The sequence below is a fragment of the Corapipo altera genome, unplaced genomic scaffold (genome assembly GCF_003945725.1).
Source record: "Corapipo altera isolate COAL_440 unplaced genomic scaffold, ASM394572v1 67, whole genome shotgun sequence".
NCBI lineage: Eukaryota > Metazoa > Chordata > Aves > Passeriformes > Pipridae > Corapipo > Corapipo altera.
Window position 1 is genome coordinate 3,630,002 of NW_020884906.1, and position 20,750 is coordinate 3,650,751.

Here is a 20,750-nt window from a genome sequence, read left to right on the forward strand (position 1 = left end):
CGGACCGAGCGAAGGGGCCGGTCCGGGGCCGGTCCGGGCATCCCCGCTCCGCCCCGCTCCTCCCTCGCTCCGCGCCCGCTGCCCGTGGATTGGGGCTGCCGGGCCGCTCGGGGTGAGGCGGGGCTTGGCTCGGCGCTTATTTATTTATTTGTTTCCTTCCTTTTTTTTTTTTTTTTTTTTCCCCTTCCTGCTATTTTTTTTTTCCCCGCGGCGTCTCCCGGCGCAGGTTCCGTGTCCCCGTGAAGAGCGGCGGAGGATGTGCCGGGGCCGGAGGAGGCGGGCGCCCGCTGGGGCGGGAGGTGCCCGGCGGCCGCCGCCGGCCCCGGGGGCTGTGAGAGCATCGGGGGCGATGACCTTCGCGGGGGAGCCGCGCTCGCCCCCTCCCTCGCTGGCGGAAAGTCAAACAAGTCAATGAGGAGAACTTAAAAAAAAAAAAAGAAAGAAAGAAAAAAAAAAAGCGCGCAACACCAAACCCTCCCTCCGCGCCTCTGGATGATTTCAGGGCTGATCAGCATCACCTAAAGGAAAACTTTGGTGACGCCCGGGGAGCCGACGTGGGTTTTTCCGCCGGGATGCGGGCGCTGGCTCTGTGAAGAGCATCCCGGCGGCGGGGCAGGAGCGAGGTCCCTCCCGAGGAGCCGCACGGCCCCTGCCCAGCCCCGGCCCCGCCGGCTCGGGGGGTGCAGGGGCAGGGGGCTGCTGAGGCTCCGGACTGAGATTTGAATCGGAACTGATTCCTGTTTATTTACTGAGAGGGGTTTTCTTTCGCAGCATCATTGTTTTGAAGAAAGGAGGGAGGAAGGGGGAGGGTTAAAGCTAAAGAAGTAAGTCGTCTCTGCGAAGGAAATGCCTTTTGCTCTTTCCAGATGACCTTTTCTGAAAATGTAGCCTCTCCAGCTGACCGATTTTTATTTTGATCACAAAGTGTGTGAAACTGAGCCCCAACTGCTCCACAAACCCTAGGATGTGTGCTTCTGGGATTAGCAATATGGGGCATCTGTTGTCACCTCTCCTCTTAAGCCTGGCAGCAGTTTTTTCCAAAGGTAAGTCTCAATCGCTTCTCTCTCTTTCACTGCATCTTGTTTCTTATTTTGCATACCCACCCTTTGTCCGCTCTGTCTGTAATGCCTTGAATGTTGATACCCACAATTCACGACTGAAAGACTTGGGGGGAGTCGTGTGCTAGTCAAAACCATGGATGATGCGATGGGAAATCCTGAGTGGCAGCATTTTTCCTTGGTCGACTGACAAACAGTCTACCCGTTTAGTGAGGCATTTGTTACCTCCCTCTTGTACTTTTGATCATGTAGTAGATGCTGCTGCTGAGCTTAGCTGGTAACTCATCTTTGGATTACAAAGGGTTTGTTATCTGGGAATTTGAAGTCTCCAGAGGTCCATGCTAGTGGAGTTGGCTGCCCCACTCTTACCTTCTGAGTAATTTTTCAAATTAAAAATCCTGTCTCTCAGACCGGCTGGCAGTGTTTTACTGGACCAGAGAAATACCTACTTACTGGAACATTGAAAAGCTTTGATGGGATCCTGAACCAGGTGTCTGACATTCTGCATGCTAAATAGAGTTTGGATGTCCTGACAGCATGACTTAGACAACTCAGTGATACCTTCTTGTTGCCCTCGAGTGTGTTTGCAGTGAGAATCAGAAAAGCAGCCCATAGACTATGCACATATTTTTGTGTGCATTTAAAGCTTAAGTGCATTTAAACTTCAAAGTTTTAATCGATGGCCTCAGCCAAAAAGTGAATGCATTCTTGCAATACTTAATTTGGATGATTCTGATAATTCCTGTGGAATACAAATTAGGAGAAATACACGTTTCTACCGAGCAGATACTGTGCATCAGCAGCTGTATCTTGGCAGGAAAACAGAATTGAAGTTCTCACGTGGTTTAGTTTTCAGAGAGGAATAATAGCATATGCATTTACTCTATGATTTTGCAAGCATACCGATAAAGAGCCCTTCTTAGAAACATCCCTATTAAAAAAAGGTATTAGTTATTCTTAACACCTTCTTACACTTCCAGAGATCAGCACTTTTCTTTGGTATTGAGTTATTTTTACTAATTAGTTTGTATCCAGAACTGAACTTACTGACAGAAGGCAAAGTACACAGCTGTGTATGTCTATTGTGGTTCCCTGTACCAAATTCACTTCTCCTCCTTTTTTCCTTAGAAGGGGTGAAGAAAGACTTGAACAAAATTATAAGTCTTCTCAAATGTTCCCTAAATGCAGTGCCCACATAAGTAGTGTTCTAAAGTTGCAATTGGAAATGCATTAGCAGCAGGGATTAGAAGTCAGAGTCTTTTCAAGAGATTGCTCATTCTCATTGCACACCAGTAGCTTTTGATTTCCCAGCTACCTTGTAAATTATGTATTTTATTATAAGCAATATCAGTACTCTGGATAGGCTAACAGTACAGTAAGAATATTAACTTCTTCACCCTCTGTATTTTTTGCTATGTTTCAGTTTGCTGGCTCAAACACTTAACATAGTGTTTGATTGAGATTGCAGCTCATTGTAGGATTGGGGTAGAAGTGGCATTAGAGAGTACAGTGTTTCTTTTATTGCCAATTCAGCATTATAGCATTAATATGTGATTTTATTCCTAAATGTTATATCTCTTTTGAAAGATGTACCTAGGCAGAAAACTGGACTTGGAAAGGAAGTCTCTTAGGTGGATGTGCTATAAAATGCTATATAAAAACTGATGAGTAAGATTTTTCTGTGTATTATGATTGTGAAGTCTCATTAAATCTGATATGTCTTGAAACAAGTTGTACCAGAGGAGGTTTAGGTTGGATATTAGGAAAAATTGCTTCACCATATGGTTGCCAAGCACTGGCACAGACTTTCCAGGGCAATGGTGGAGTGACCATCCCTGGAGGAATTAAAAAGACACGGAGAGGTGGCTCCTGGGGCCACGGGTTAGTGGTGGCCTTGGCAGGGCTGGGGGAATGGTTGGACTCAATCATCTCAAAGGGGTTTTCCAACCTAAGGAATTCTGTGATTCTATGAAACCAGACACATGAGATCCCATCAGAATTACTGGTATTAGCTGTGTTATTTACTTTGCATTTCAGATATCCAAGATACTACTGCTGTGTGATTGCTGGGAGTCTGCTGTTCACTAACACAGATCTCCATCTTCAATGCAGTTGTCTGTTTTTCCTTTGGTAGCAGAGTCCATCTGCACTGCTATGCCTTAGGAAAGACCAGAGTGTTCCAGAGATTTACAGCATAAACTTAACAGTGTAAAAGGTTGATTCCCACCCCACTCCACATAATAAGATGAACACAAAAAAAAAAAAAATCAGGCGTGATTACTACTCCAGGGCGTGTTTCTTTGATGCCTTTCTGTTGCTAATAGAAAAACTCTCTCATTTATGACATGATGACAAAGTTTTCCTAAAGAGATACAAAAGCTTTTAACATGCAACAGCAATCAGCTGTCTATTGTGTATGGGGCTGTTGCTGATTACTCAGAACCATGGCAACACACCTTTTACTGCACAGTTTCCAAATCTTTCAGGTAATAATGTTGAAGATTGGAGAATGCTATTGTGGTTTTGCTTTGCTTTTATCTTGTAAATGCAGAGCTCCAGCCTGAGAAATGAGATTTGTTTTCAATAATGAGCTTGCAGTTCTTGCCAGAAAGATTTGTCAGTGATGATACAATCCACATGTTTTAATATGCTGTCAGTCTAATTGTGTATGTGTGTGTGTGTAAGGGCAGAGATTATAAGGCTCTGTAACTGGAGGTATGGGGGCAGTTGCATTTCACATCTTTGAATTCAACTAGAAGTTTTCTTGAGCCAGCCCTAGGGAGGCAGTGCTTGCCCTCAGTCCCTTTGGCATTTTGCTATTTGATATCAGTACCAAAAGAAATTCTTCAGAAATCTTCAGTTAAAAAATAACCAAGTTGAGGTGATGATAATGAAAACAAAGACTGATAGAACAGGCACAGTAATGTGGACATGCTGTTCTCTTGTTTAAGGGGAAACCCATTAGCTTTACTGGAGAAGAATAAAAACTTCAATACTTGAACTCCAGGTTCCATGCTTGACTTAAGTCTAGAAGGAAAACAGCATCTCCTGTAAGATGCTAAAGAATTTTAGGATGTATATTGTGAGACTAAAGATTGAGGAGCCTTTTTTATTACAAATGTTTGTTGTCAGATAAAAACCAGTTTAATTTCAAATTTCAGGTCTAAGTTGACAGTAACAAAACAAGTGAATATTTAGTGATTTTTTTTTTTTCTGCCTGTGTTCTGTTGAGTTTTTGTGTTCTTCTCTGTCACCCAGGACTGAAATCTTCCTGCAGGTCGCTCTCTAGTGACATCTCAGGCCACAGAACTGCTGGTTTGATTTTCTTTTTCTCTCAATTTTATAAAAATGGAGGCTTGGTAACCGTGTTAGGAAGGGTTTCCTTGTATCCCCCCGAGAGTGTTCCCATAGGTAGAGGTGTGGATAACACACGTGCACTGATGACAATGCCCTGTCACTGTAGGAAAGTGAGTGTGGGGAAACAAATAAACCAACCCCCCAAGTGTTTAGTTTTGGTTACATTACAGGAGAGAAATATTTGGCTATTTCACTTTAAACTGCTACTGCTTCTGTTTCTGTTGGAATTATCCATGTTAGTATCCTTTGAACCCTCTTGATTTCTACCGAATCTTAGAGATTTTTTTTGTCTCATTGTGGACAAGTTTTATCTTTGGCTTTTTCTCTGCAATTTTACTGATTCCATGATGATATTATTATCAGAACATGTCGTTCTGTTCACATGGCACTTCACTTATGATTTTAGTGTATTATATCTTTGTGAGTTGCAGTTGGATAGGAAGCACCTTTGGTTCAGTTTAACCTCACTTGTGTATTTACTGGCTTCATGGGGGTAGTGGTGTACACAGAACCACAGCTGAGCCTGTCAGGGATGTTCCAGCTTCCAGACAGCTGAGGGCCATTCCTGAAGACCTTTATGTGCAGGTGTTCCACTGACATTGAAGTGCACTCTGGACTTAGAAACATGGAAAATGAAAAGCTGAGGAGTGCAGCAACCTGTGTTTTAGCACTACCTTGGAGTTCATTCCTCTGGAGCAGTGATAGTAGTTTAAAAATGGAAAACAGTGCTGCATATGTGATTAAAATTATATATTATTTTATTTGACTTAAGATATGTATCTTTTTCACTCCTCCTTCTTGGTGGTGACTAGACAGCAGTTCAGGGTTGAATTTCAGTTCATGTTGACAAATTTTGATGGTGATGATGAGGGGCACATTCCTTTTCTCAAAGTGACAGTGCTGATGTTGTGGACAGACTCATCACAGGCATCTCGTGCTCCAACTGTGCAATTGATATGTATGGAAAATACTGCATGCTGCTTTCAGATGAGCATAAGGTACAGGTGTGATCACTGGGAGGTTTTCTTTTAAGCTTTGCTTATGTGCAGAAACCCAGAAAGTTTTCTGTAAAACCCCGAAGAGAAATTAAATCTTTCTAGCTTAAGGTTCAAGCTGTTCCCTTTAAACCAAAGTTTTCATGCTTTGCCCCAGCTGCATTGAACTTACAGTCATTTGAGATATTACACAAGGGAAGGGAAAACTAGCTTGAACTTTTTTTGGTCTTATTGTGTTTCTTGCCACAGTGCACTTGTGGGAAAAGCCCCATTTCTTTCAGTAAAAATAATAAATTCAGTCCAAACTAAAAAATTCTACAGCTAGACCCAGGTTTTATTTGTCAGCTGCAATACTGGCTTAATGTCATTTGGTTTCTAATATTTCCCAGTAATGTTCTTATTTTTTACTTCTGTCTTTTCTTTTATTAGTTCCATAGGACTGGCAGGCTCTGTGACACCAACCAGTGTTTTCAGACATTAATAAAAGCAGCTTTATTCAATAAAGATCAGTTTTATTTAATAAAGGGGAGAATCAAAAGATAATCTGATTTTTTTCATGCTGCATTCACATTAAATCAACCTCCTGAGGTGGTTGTGGATGCCAAGTCTGGTGGCAGTCTATCACAGGTCCTGGGATACATAAACATGACTCCAGACAGATGGATCACAGAGAAGCCCAAGAGGCAGCTGAGATTCATCACAGGTTTGGTTTATGAAGTGTTACATTAAATTACTTGATTTTCACCAGTCTCTGTAATATTGCTTGCTGCCTTATTAAGGGCAGTTCAAAATGAAGTGGATTTTAAACAGTTCCGGGACATGTAGATAACAGTAATTATTATGATTATAAAGTACATATTTGAGGGTGTTAGGCTACCTCACCCTCCTCCGTGGGGGGGACATTTAACTGTAGGATGAGGATTGGCTCCTTCAAATCCTTGATTTCTTCTTTCATTGAATACATTTAATTCCAGTGTCAGGTGTCAGTCTGATGGCCTCACAGAGCTAATGAGGGATTGAAACTCTTCACCTTCCAAAGCACAGCCTATGTGGTATCTATGCAAACTTCCATTTTCTACTTTAGTAGTGTGACTTGAACTTGCCCCAGAGGTTGATACAACCTCCCTCTCTGTGAAAAGAGATATTCTATCTATTGATCCACAGTGGGGGTGATCCAGAGCCCATCACAGCCACTATAGGGGGTTTCATTGCCTTTAGTAGGCTTTAATTCAGAGTGTAGACAGAGTTTTCTGGAGTGGTGTTTTTCAGCCTGTAACCCACACACCAGTGGTGATTCATAGAACATCTGAGCAGTGTTGTGAAACCAGTGCCAGAAACCTTATGCGTGCAAGCTAGAAAAAACCAAGGGGAGGAAATAGAAGTAACAAGGCTGCTTTCAGAGTGCATCCCAATTTGTGCCTGGTTGTAAACAAAGGCCTTTGTGACAATACCAAAACCAGGACACTGCCTAAGATGGTCTGGATGTCTTTCAGAAAGTTAGATGGCTCTTTTCCTTAAAAGGGTTGAGTAGTGAGATTATCTCACTGTGGTGAGATTAACTGGAGTAATTTAAGTGTTGCTCTGAGCTGTTTGGTATTGGCTCAGTACTTCAGACAGTTGCTGCTGGTGTGAGTGTTTCTAATCCACTGCAGCCCAGGTTCACTTAAATCAACAGTGAGCAGTGGTTCAGTGAAGTAACACAGAAGTAGCCTGCCAGTCACTTGATGGCATCTGCACTGCAGGGTCAATTAACTTCCTAAAAGGCTTCCTGTGTACTCACAGAGATGTTTGTTTGTTCTTACACCCCTTTTTTTTTTCAAATCAAGCTTTCCAGAAAGGTTTCTCGAGGGAGTTTTCTGTATTGCAGACAATTGTCCCCCTGAAAGTTGCTCAGCAAAATGCACGGTTTTGTTTCTTGTACAGATAACGCATAAAAGGTCAGTAGTGGGTTCATCAGTGTTGATGCCACATTTTCCCAAATTTACAAAATAAAATGCCTGCTCCCTCCTCCTGTAGTCACTTCACTTTCTCACAGGCCCATCCAGCTCTGTTTTTAAAGTTACTTTGAGTTGGTTTGTTTAGCTATGGTATGTTTGGGTTTTTATTCTGAATGAAGACTTTTGTCACAGCACTGGTGAGATGTTTTGGGTAGGGTGTTGGTTTGCTGTGGTAATGATTAGTAAGCAGAACAGAAGCACATCTGAAAACGACCAGCAGATTATTAAATATGAAAAGGAGGAAGGATGTTGAATGATGTAGATCCTATAAAAAGAGCAAAATAAATGAGTTACCTAGTTATGCATAAAAAAGCAGCAGGGGTAACAATAATGAGTGCCCCGAGCAGAAGGGTGGAAAGATGTCAACATACCCTTTGGACTCTAGGGTTTCCAACTCTACAAGATAGACTAAGGAGCAACAGGAGAAGTGTCCTGTCTGGCTGAACCAGGATGCTCTACATGCCTTTTGATCTATTTGCTTTCAAGGTAGGCAGACTGTTGAGCAGACAGTCTGCAGAGCTCTTGCTGAGGAACAAGGCAGATGTCCAGATAATCACACAGATGAGTCTGCATGTCTTGCATGCTAAAAACAAATCCTCCAAGTCAGAGAGTTTAGTCTCACCTGTTGCTAAATGGCCTCAGAAACTTGAATTTTGTTGGCCTTCAACGTCGCCTGCTTTTTATTTATATTTTTTAAAGTGCAGATTTATGTCTTCAGGATGCATTATGGAAATTCATTGTGCAAGAGGAGGAACCCAAAGTTGGCAGAGATCACTAGTCAGTAGTGTCTCTGAATTTTAATCCAATCCATAAATTAGGAAAGGAAACAATACCACTTAGTCTTCAATCTACTCACTTATCAAAGATTCTGGATTAGCACATAATTGTATCCTCCATTTTCTGCTGAGCCATGGTGACTCATTCTACTTGTCTTTAAGAAAAGAAAATAGTGGTGATTTGCGTGTGCCTGTAGTTGAAATACCTGTATTTATCTTTCAGAGTTTTGCATCTCCATCTTAATGTAATCAGCCTGGCTTGGTTAATTTTAATTTGGTGGTACACATTGGGTAGGTAATTTTCTTGTCTATGTGTGGTACATTCCTGTATTTAACTTACTGCTTTACTGTTTGCTTTCCTACTACCACCTTTCCAAACAGGGTGTGTTGTTGGGTTTGCCTGGTATAAAGGAGGTCTTGATGTTGTTTCTGTAACTTGTGTTTTGAGCTACTGTTGAAGGAACTATTCAGCTCTGCAGAACTTTCCAGTGTGATAAGTCTAAAAACACCATGTACCTGCAGCTACACTCCTGTCATCCTTACCTTGCTTTCAGAAATAAAAATAGGATCTAGTTTGCTCAGGTTCACAAGTCTGTAGCTCTTAAGCTGAAGAAGAGTATCTTTATGCAGTCAGGACTCGGGGCAGAATTGAGCAGCCCAGCAGAGGAAGGAGGAGAACACACACTCTGGAAATTTATTACCCCTCTTGGTTACACTCTAGGCAGCACAGGATGAATATTTTCAGAGTTTTCACTGATCTGTCCCACTTACACTAGTTTTCACTCTGTCTATTCTGTTTAGGATCTATTTAACTCAGAGTTAGGTGCTTTTTGAGGTGTTAGGCTCACCTACATTATTAGACAGTCAAATGAAAACACTAGAAGAACCTGGCTTACCTCCTGTAGAAGAGAATGGAAAAGGAACATATGCAAAAGGAGTGTCTTACAATCTACTGGTGTGCTAGTGCACCTCTGATATAAGACTGTTGTGGCAAGGCTATTTCCAGGTGTCTCTAATGAGTTTCTTTGTACCCATTTGTAGAAATCCTACTGAAATTCGAATTGCTCAGCAAACATGGAAATCAGGCTGTGAAAGATGGGGGTCCAAAATTTAGTGGGCACTTTTCAAATCTTATTTTAGCCTCTCTGAGTTGGGCTATCCTTCTTAACGACAAAGAGTGGTTACACCTTCAGTGAATAACAATAAAAGCAGTGTATTGCCTTTTAGAGCTTCATGTGGTGCTCTGCACAGATCTCCCCTACTTCCCCTTGGGTTTATCAGTTAAGGTTCTCTTATTCCATATATTTTTCCATATTATTGGGCAAACAGTTACAAGCCTATCGTGACTTTAGCTGTGCTCTGCTCTATCCTTTGTGGTTGACTGTGTCCCCTGCAGCAGTTGTCTGATACGAGATGATTTCTTGCATACTGAACACTTGTGCACAGTGGGATTCTGTTATATTCTTCTGACTCTTTGACACCATCTGCCCAGTAAAGTGGTTTTAATGGGTTTCCACTGAGCCAGACTGTACTACAGCCCTGACAGCATGCTCTGTATTTTTAAAAATAAACAAAATCTCCTCACAAAACCTATCCGTGAACATTGGCTTCTCCAACAAAATTGAGGATTACATACAGTTTGATATTTAGTAGAGGCAGAAATATCTCTGTTTGATAGGCTTTGAAATAGGAAAATGACTGATAGCCTGGAATGGTGTTCTAACAGTACTAGTTGATTTTTTTAAATGACCTTATAAAGCATTATTTTCTGTCCCATTTTTTTTAAGTCAGGTATCATTATCCTTTTACAGAAATGCAATCATTTTGCCTTGTTAAGAGTTGCCTTCTTTATGAAAGCAGGGGAATGTGGTGGTTCATGGTGGTGATTTAGGAGTCAGGGTACCCATTGGCTTTCTGTAACCTTTGAAAAATCACTCCAGTTCCCTGCTTTCTCTTTCCCTTTTAAACTGTCTTGTCTACTCAGAATACAAGGTGTTCAGGGCAGGATCTGTTTTACTTGCTGTTTATGCAGCATCTGCTCCTCTTCTCAGGTCAGAATGTACATTTTGCCACATTAAAATAGTTGATTGCCAGTGTCTAAGTTAGAAATTAGAATGTGCCATTCTGATTGCCCTGATCACTGGATGACATGAACAGCTCAGAGCCCTGTAAGAGTAGAAAAGAAGAGCAGGGTAAGGGAAAAAATAAAGATATAATGAAAGCATCTGTGTGATTAAAATATTCTTGGAGATTGAGTAGGTCCCATCCCCTGATGTTACAATTAATAAGCTATCTAAGCCTTTCCAAACAGTAACATGAATAAGGGAACACAAAAAGCTTTTCATCAGAAGATGTAGTAAACATGTTTCTGTATTTCTTTTTGTTAAAATCCATGTGAATAAACTATTAAAGAAAATATTTTCAGTATCTGTATTAACAATGCAACAAACCACTTATGGTGAAAAAACAGGGTTTTTTTGGCAGATGGTACAGATCTTAGAAATATTTCATTCCTCTTTGCCCCTTGAAGTCTTTGGGGTTTATTTTAAGCTCCTTCCTGTGAACACAGTGGGTAGTGGTGGTGATGAAATGGTGAGAGGAACTGTTGGCTGGTCCCTTATGTTATTGATGGGATGTGAAAACTGAAAGAGTCAAAATAAACGGATTCTTCTGAACTTCTGAGTTAACTTGATATGAGCACACAGAGAATCAGACACAATCCTACTCTTTAAAGTCCTTTTTTTTCCCAAGTTGTGTGGAATTTGACCTCCAGCTGAGGTGAAGGTTTCCATCTGAAGAGTTTCTTTCTTTTGCCTTCTCTATGCCCTGTATGGTCACAGTCCTGCCTTGTAGATCTGTGTAGGGAGCCAGCAGAAGATATTTGAACCTCTGTTTCCAGCTGCCTGTTTATTTGAGAAGAACTGTTGCTGAGGCCCATGGAAAAACAATCTTCCTGCTGCTGTGGCATTTTGAGTGAGGAGACCAGGAGGCTAAGGCAGCTTTTCAGTGTGTTCATAGTAAAGAACAACTCACAGCAGTCATTAGCTTTGGAACCTTTTGTTCAATAAAGACAATTTGGCATTTTTAGCTTGTGGAATGGGCACGTGGTGGTGCCATTTGGGAGAAATTGGAAGAGATTCCTTCTTTGCACCTGAACAAAGAGGCAGTTCCAGCATCATCTAATAAGTGATCAAGGGCAGAGCTGTGCACGCAATGTTTTCAAATTAAGGGAATCTTTGCAGTTTGCAGGTTTTCTTGCACTTCCTGGCTAGTTTGGTTGAAGGTTTATGGACCATCTGAGCAATACTGAATCCAAGTTCAGGGCCTCTTTATCTTCTTGTGTTTGGATCCTTGTAGATTTCTTTGCACTTGTTCTCTTGGAATCCTCCAGCTTCTCGAGGTTCAGAATTCAGATTGGATTTAATGGATCCAATTTCAGCTTAGAAAAAGTATGAAGCAAGTATCACTGTGAATTCCCTTGGCAATTGAGGTGGTATTTCCCAAATGCTATCCATCGGGCTGATATTTTCAGTGGTATCTCAGTGCTCCTTTCTCTTTGCTTTTGTTAATTATTCATTTGTGTGATGCTAATACTTAAGATCTGTGACCTGTGATCCTTACACAGGTGCTGCTGTTCCCCTTTTTTTCCCCCTTTGTCCTGTCATAACTTTGGATATTGCTGAAAATGTCCCTTGCCGTTTCAGCTGTAGTAGTTTAAAACACATATATCAGCATCAACAGTGTCTTTTCTTGCTTTTTTATTTAACTTCTTTATCTCACCAGCAATAGATCAGAGTAATGGTACAATAATCACTGTTGAAGCATTTATTTGTTTGTTTTCTTTCTATTTCTATGCAGTCATATGCTCCTTTCTTCCTTTCATCTATTCCTATCAGAATTATGCATGTGGTTTGGATCAGACCCTGAAAAAAGAGAAATGCTTGTAAGTGGAGAATACTATATATAGCAGACCTTTGTTACAGTATTTATAGTCTTGATGCTCAGAATGTCTTGGTATGCATTAAAAGCTCTTATCAAATAATCAAATTGCATCAGTAATAATAAAAAGGATGGGCTCATGAAGAGATTCTTTTCAGCTGTTCTGTTTTCAGCAGCTTCAGAAAAGAAGGATGAATTTGGCAGCATATTTGCAGTGCTAACAAATCTGGGCTCTGGCAGCCTGAGTGGGGAAGAGTGAACTCCAAACTGAAGATCCGTCACGGAGATGTCCTGATAGTAACTGCCTTTGGGTGCAGGGGCAGCATTCCCAGACCTGGGATGATGTTGCAGCAGGTCATATGATCATTTCTCAGGGAATTAGCTCCACCAAACCTTAGGTCTTTATGGCCTACAGCTTCTGGCTGGAGACTCATTGAGAGACAGCGAAGATCAAGGGATGAAGAAAAATTCCTCCCAAGAACAGAAAGAGAATATTACAGGATGTTAATTGGTGTAACAGGACTTTTCTAGTGTTTCAGTTCATACTCTATACTCTAACTCCCTTTTTTTTTTTTTTCTTCCTAGTAAGTACATTCTCATTTTTGTTTTCCACCTGAGAAGAGCAGCTCTCCCAGTCTTCGTAAGTGTGGTGACACTGCACTGTTCCCTCAGCTCCTTGGGCATGGTCTTTGACTTGTTGCAGAGGTTTGCTGCCAGTTGGATCAATTTGTCAGAGAAACTACACATTCTCACATTTGTTTTATCTTCTTCTTACAAACAGGCACTATCAAAATCTCATCTGGAGCCTATGGAATTATTGTGGCAGTTCCAGTCATCTTTTGTGCTACTTTGGCATCTGTCTTAGGAACAGCTGATCTATTATTTTCACTCTAGTCTAAATCTGAGTGATCCTTAGCAAATGCTGCTTTCTGGTACCTCTTCATTTTCTTCTCCAATGACTGAATAAATGTTTCTCTCAGACATTCAGCAAGTGAATCCCTCCATAGTTCTTCCACTTTCTCTCCCCCTCTTATTTGTAGGTCAGTGCCATTACTGTTTTCCTTCCAATTGAAAGTCTAACTCTTGTTTTTAGCAACGGGATGAACAGAAAGAATCATGCAGGAGAACGGACTATATATAATCTTAGATTTAGAGATGACATTGAACTTGGAGTATTGACCTATAGGAGTTATCAGAAAATAATTGGAAATCTAGGCTGGGAGCCCAGAAAATTAAGATTGAGGGCAAGCCAGAGGAAATTCATGAAATTTGGAAGACAAGAGGAAGAAATAAAGATGGAACTCTGTATTCTGTTCTGTGCTGCTGCTCTGCAGAGTAAGAACTGAGAGCGAAGAATGGGACTGTGAGGGGCACCATATTAAAGAAAATCAGAGTATCTGACTCCTGCTCCAGGCAGACAGGGTGTGCACAGCAAATGCCCCTCACCAGAATAATCCCAGGAGGTCTCATGTCCTCAGTCTCCCTCACACATTCCTACACCATAACCCATAGGCAAGTTACACATATATTTGATCTTACCTTATAAAACTTTTATTCTACCAAACTGCAGAATTGCCCTCACATTGATTAAAGCAATTTGAACTAAGAGGACACAATCCCTTCTACACTTTAATTTCAGACGAAAACGAATATTAAACTACCATAAATTTTTGTGGAATAAATAAATCTTAATTTTGCTTACGATAAATTCACATCACAGCAGTCAAGATAGAGTTTTGCTTATTTTTGTAATAATCTCACGTGAAATGGTTTTTACTTCATTTCACCCACCTGAAAGGAAAATCCAAATAACTGATGCTCTGTTACTTCTTCACATTCAGTGGTTGAAAATAACTCCCTTTGATTTTGCAGTAAAATATTCTCATATTCACGCAACCTTCTTAGTTCTCCTCTCTTTTTTTTCGGTAGTAAAGAGTTTTTCTCAGCGTTCTTCCCTTTGCCTGATGGAAGCTCTCACATTTTGCAAGTACCCTCAGTGTCCTTCCTTGACCTGCTGGCAAAGGGTGATATGAAAAGTTTCTTGTTTCCTTCTCAGTTGAAGGGGATTGCACAGCTCTCACAATAGAACTTGCCTTCTGCCCTGGACCAGTTGTCATCTTCTGTGCTGGCAACAGAGAAATGGGGCATTATGTGGTACTGCAGATACCATGTAACTTCAGGGAAAAAAAGAGTGGAATGACACAGTATTGCAGTGAAATTGTGGTAAGTGCAGTGAAAACACAGCAAGGAACAATAAGTCTTTGGAGTCAAGGTCTAACTTCATAGGAACAACGTGCACAATTTTTATTATTTGTCTGTGGGAAACAGTTACGACAGACCTTTCCTGGAAGTTAAAAAAAAAGTGTTTTACAGGTGTAGTGCTGGTGCAGCAGTTGAACAGTGGTGCTTTCCTGTATTTTGGGTGTTGAATTGTGTTCACAATCTGCTTTAAGCAGACAGAAAAAAAAAATCATAATAATTCTTTACTGGGCTGAATCTGATCTGAAAATGAGCATGGGTGGGACTGCTGCTCAGTGGACTAAGTTGGGGCTGCTGCAATCCCCCTCTCTCCTGTGGCATTGGCACTTATGCAGTTGAGTAATGAGCCATGCAGAGAGCTCACTGAGCCAGCTGAAAACTAATATTTTTTTCTTATTTATATCGGTTGGATTGTTTTTTTTTTTGCAGACACCAGCTCCAACAATACTGCAGTTCCCTACTGAGGTGGTTCAGCTCCTTGATCTGATAGAAAACTAAGCCACAAAAAAGAACAGCTTTCCAGTAGATATGGGACAGTGAAAAATCTCACCCTGAGACCACACACTCAGTGGATCCAACATGAAAAAGGGCTGAGTGTTGCCTCTGTAGCCTGCAATTACATAGTCTTTTTGTAATATCAAACTGTATGTCCGGTAATCTGTTCCCAGGCCTTTCAATTCTCATTCCCTTGTAGAAAAAATTGTTGAAACCAGGTGTTGTTCAACCTCAGGTGTTGTTCAAGCATAGAAACCAGGCAAAATGGAAAAAAAGTTTGACAGTGATCACTTGGTATATTTATAATTGCTGATAAGCCTTATCAAAGTAACATCCCATTCCAGCTACAAAACAGACACAATTTCTATTTAGAAATATAGTGGTAATTTTAATGATGAACAGGGTAAAGCCATGAAAGCTGCATGATTTTATATAACAAATACTAGGAGTCCCAGTCCTTTCTCAGTAAATTCCTTTTCATGGTTTAGTTGAAATTTTTGAAGGGCAGGGAAGCCTCCCACTGTTTTTGATAATGTGGTGGCCACTACACTTTATACTTTTGGATACAGCTGCAATACTGCAGCCTGAAGTGGACCTGTGTGCTGAGCATTTGATGAGTGACTCGAAAGATTTTGGAACTGATCTTTTTATTCTTAATCCAGCCAAACTGATTCTGAGTAGCTGAGTTCTGCAGCAGTGATGACAGAGGCTGTGGTATGGTCATGAAGATGGAAGACATGGGAGTTTCCAGGAAGAGGTTTGGATGTTATGCCCTTGCCCCAGTCCCTGTGGTCACTTCCAGCCACCAGCAATGGCTGCTGTTGCAACCATTCCCAAAAAACTGGGCATCCCTCTTTCCTAATTGTGGGTCTGGCCCAGCCCAGCATTTTCTCTTTGGCTTTCAGTTCTGTGCTAAGCGTTACAGACCACTGTTGGATGAGATCTCCCACATCTGCCTGTCACCCAGACATTTCCCAGTTCTTAGTCACTTGGTTCTTTCTTTCCTCATGAACCTGTGCTGTGACTAAATTGGTGGCTCTCAATGGCTCATCAGATCTTCTTGTTCCTGCTCCACCACCAGAATTACACACAAATCCATCTGGGAATTGTAAATCTGCCACAAGTACCACTGCTATTAGTTTGTGTGTAGTAGGAGGCAAGGACTCTTACAATTACTTCCTAATCTGTATCAGAGTTACTTTTTTTTCCCCTCATTTTTAAAATGATGTCCAGCTTGACTCTTAAAGCTTTTGGGTCAAAGTCTGCAAGTTCATGGGACTGTTTCATTTTATTACAGTGGAATGGTTAGAGCAGCATGGGGGCAAATGGCTGTTTGAGTCATGGTCCAGTGCCTAATTACACCTGTGTGCTTCCTTAATGGAATTCAAAGAAATGAGTTTGTTGTGTGAAAGCAGCGATATTATATTTATTTCTGAAGTCATTTTAAGATGTCAGCATGTAGCCTTGAGGATGTGAAAGAAAGGCAGAGCTTGTCAGCCTCCCTGGCTGCTCTGAATTACCCTGAACCTACTGCAAATGAAAAGTTCAGAGAGCACAGATGGAATAGATTGAAGCTTTGAGTGAATTGAAAGGGCAAGTTTACCAGCTAATCATGATCTCTACGGGCAGAGGGATAGCTAATAGATTGGAATAGTCAGACATTGTGAAGTCCTCAAAAGAACTGCTTAAGGCTTTTAGCTTTCCAGTTCTGACTGGGGGTAGCTGCCTTCTTTTTAATTAAAATGTCTTTTCTTTCCACATAATTGAAATAAAACATGGAAGCACGTGGTATTTAGTGTGTATGTGTGGCATGAACGTTCTTATCTTGGTTGATTATTTTCCTTGGTTTTAAGATCACAAAATTACATTGAATACATCTGTTTGGAGATTATATTTCTTCACTCTGTGTAGAGAGAGATTTTTAGAAGCATTTGGTTTTCAGTTTAACCACCAAAATGCTCCAAGCTCAGAGAGAGAATCTTGGCTGGAATTTAAGGATGCTGATGTGGTATTAAGACCTATTAATATTGCAACAGAAATGGATGAAATGGATGAGTTCAGAATTTCTGTTCCACTGTATATACTGAATTTCACTGTGTTATCTTCTACTGGAAGAATCCCTTTGTCTTGAAATTTCTTTGTCTTGAAATGTGAAATCTGTGAGATCAGTCACAAGTATCTTGGAAGTTCACAATTCACTCCAAACTCCTCATGTCCACGATATAAAACTTAACATTGTTTAAAACTATCCTGAACTAGTTTTACAGTTACCACTTTTTTTTTCACATTTTTATGTGTTAGAACCAAATCTGAGTTTTGTTGAAAGACTTGAATCAATGACAGAACTTTTCTATGACAGGCACTGTCCTTTCACTTCTCCAATCCCTCACCCAAACCTTTCCTCTAATCATAACAGCTTCCTGTAATTTTAAAAGTGTCTGATGACACTGAAGGTTTTGGCAGCTTTCCTGATGTCTTCCACCGACTTTTTAAAGACAGGTGCTATTTTCATGGGTTTTTTTATAAAGAGTGCAATATGTGAGATAAAATTCTACCCCTGCAAATTCATTCATTGACTCCTGGATGACCAAGACTTCTTCCTCCCATTATTCTTGAAAACTGGTTTTGACTGAGTAAAAATAAAGCCAAATATGTGCATTGTCCTTTATATGATACTGAAATGTCATATGATGAAGTTACATATTTGTGCTCTGCTTTGGTGAGGGGACAAGCCCAGTTCTTTTGCTAGAATTCATCAAGAAGTAAAATCCCATTCAAATATTTTTTTTTTCTGTTTTAAGGACAGATTCAACCTGCCTTCAACAGGACCCTCCACATGATGCACAGCATGGCATAAACTGACTTTTTTTGTAGGAATACTGATCAAAATCTCTCATAGCACTGAATTGTTAGTCTGAAAGGTGTTAATGTCCACAAACAGTTAAATTTTGAGGCCTCAGCTTATATCTCTATTACCTACTATGTTACAAGTTCATGTTACCCTTTACCTGTAAAAAGTTACTTCCAGTAATATGGAATCATTACAGATTCCTTCATACTCTGAATCTCTTAGCTTGGCACCACACTTGAGGTTTCTAAAATTAAAAAAAAAATAAAAATTAAAAAAAAAATTAAACACCTAAATAAATTTATATTGCTTTAATGTCCTTAAAGCAAAAGAAATACCAGGTGTTATACTGAGTGCCTTAACCTGAAATGGAAGAAATACCTCATAATAGTGATATGGATGAGATTACATAAAAAAAATCCTAGGAAATATGGTGGTAGTCCTGTCTGCAGCAGGAGTTTAGAATCAGGAGGTTAAGATTGGATTAGAGGATTAGGAATTTCCAGGGGCTGGGGGGAAGGAGCAGCTCTGTCAAACCAGCCCATCCTCCTCCTCAGGCAACTGAACATCAGCACGTCCTGATGTCCTTTCCAAAGAGATTCACATTGATTGGATTGTTCTGAAGATTTCCATTGATCCCAGAATTGAACTGCACTCTCCTTTCCCCAGGATTACACAAAGCAGTGCTATCTTGCAAGACAGTTTTTTGTCATCCCCAAATAGAGCTCTCATGCTTCCTCTGTACACAGAACACTCCATATCTGCTTCCTAAAATTAAGTTCTTATATTGTTTAAGAGCTGGATAATATCGCAATATCCACTTTCCACAGGTCGTGGCCCCAGATGATGTTATGCAGAGCATTCTTTTAAATCAGACATGTTTCCAAGCAGACCAAACGTCCATTTTTTTAGAAAAAAAAAATCTTTTTTCAATTATTAAGAAGTTTACAGGCTGCTGCTTTTTCATGTGTTCTTACAAGCTGCAGCCAGGTGAGCTGATTATATATGATTTCAGAGACGTTGGCTACTGAGACACGAGTTAAAACATCAGAGTAATTCAATATTTATTTCCCTTGTGACTTTCCTTGGAATATCTGGTGGGTATTTTGTTCAGAGGCAATTCACCTTGGGAGGCTGCTTGTCTAAGTAACTCCATAGTTACCATGACAAAGACCTCTGGTTTCTTTATTTATTTATTTAGCTGGGAAGGGGAAGGGAGGAGCAGAAAAAAAGTGGGAGAGAGATGGATTTAGCTACTGGTTTTGGATTATAACAACAACTTCATAGCCTCCTCACAGTATATTAATGGGTCTGGAGGTGGGTTTGTTGGGTTCCTGGTTTGTTTTCCTGCCCTGGATTCATACAGGTATGTGACATTGTTGTCCAGAGTTAAGCTTTTAAAGCCAGTAACCAAATTTATGTCTTTACTGTTTTTACAGATAGAAGAGCCTATAAGGCCCTCTAATCTCTCCATTTATAATGTCAAACATGTAATTATACCTTTATTCATTGTTTTATCTTTGTACTGAGTGTTACACTTTTAAAAAGGAGCATAATCCTTATTTTGGTCACCTTGAAAAAGGCAGAGCGTGTTCCTCTTGATTATCACCTTGGTAATTAACAGCACATACCTTCCAATTTGAATTTTTCTGGTTTTCAGTTAGACAGGTCCTGTTTTGCCTTGATAAGGGTCCTTCTGTGTTAGGTTAAGGATATCTTTAGTGCACAGTACTGGTGCCCTTTGAATGCATCAGAATCAGCTCCTGCCCAAGCCCTTCTGTGCCACTGAAATAGGACTTTATATGTCTTTTTCAGTAACATATTATAGAGATCTTGGCATAAAAAAGAGAACATTTAAAGAAATCAAAAATTAAGAGTTTTAATAAAGTGTAGGTGAGACACTGGAATACTATTAGGTTTTTGTTATTATTAATTCAAGGGGGGAAAAGAGTGTAAAATTAACAGAACCTTGGCTGAAGTTTATGGCTTTGAAGAAAATGGTGTCTCAGAGGAGCAGTAGGGCTCAGGCTTGATTAAACTGGGATTTCAGAAATTCTCTGCACTGAACAAAATAAAAAGGCATTCAATCTAATTAGATAGTATTGTGGAGGGATAGGAGGAAGAGAGGTGTTTCTGACCCTTCAGCTTTCTATATAACCTTTAATCCATGGGATGGGTTTGTAGCTATTTTGGTAGATGAATTATTCCTCTCAAGGGAATTTGGCCTTGAATTCTAACCTTTTGATAACTTTGCTTAGGAAAATTTGAGGAGAAAACCATCTAATGGTCCTGTTAAAGTACACAGACTTTCTGGAGGCCTGCTCTGTATTTTTTCCTGATCAAAGTTAATATTTTGGCCAGATACTGTGCTTCCATTTCATTTCTCTCTGTTGGGTTCAACAGCTTTCCTGCAGTTTTGATTTCTGGAATATGCATCTAGTTTAAGGACTGTTAATTCTTACATACTTTTGAGAAGCTGATTTGTACTCATTTTACAGTTATCTATTGTGGCATGAGTATAAAAAGATGTAGAGATATGTTCAGAGATAGCTAACATAAGGCTTGTTTCACTATATTATGGACACAGTTTTAGAAATGCCAGATATATTTTTTGAGAAGCTCTACTACATTGTGAACTTCATCAAGAAACAGAAGGGGATTGTAATTATGTGTTTTGAAAGGGAATTAATCCTTGACCCTTCGGAGGAGAAAAATGCTGTTCCTGCTTAGCAAGTTGTGTGGATTCATTTTGATGGTTTAACAGTCATTCCAGACTTTCCATCTTCTCCTATACAGTGGGTTATCAGGCTTCAAAATTCGCCCTGAACTCTGTGATACAAACTTAGGCCAGAGAAATACTGTTCTCATATGTGGCTTGGGACTGCCCCACTAACATTGCAGAACAGTTTCCAGTGCTGGTGTTCTTTGGCATTTTGGTGTAAATCTGTATTCATGTAATCCCTGAGAGGCTGAGAAGCTGAATAATGTGGTTTTTACTGTCAAATCTCTGTTTATATGGACAGCTT

At 40.3% G+C, this 20,750-nt stretch overlaps 1 protein-coding gene across 1 annotated transcript in view; it reads left to right on the forward strand.

Moving 5' to 3' along the window:
- Positions 1–283: 283 nt before the first annotated feature.
- TMEM132D (transmembrane protein 132D) overlaps positions 284–20,750 on the forward strand; it is a 228,553-nt gene continuing 208,086 nt past the window's right edge. Inside the window, exon 1 of the mRNA XM_027652329.1 lies at positions 284–1,043. Coding sequence (XP_027508130.1) covers positions 965–1,043 — 79 coding nt within the window. The 5' untranslated portion in view covers positions 284–964. The remainder of the gene's footprint in view (positions 1,044–20,750) is intronic.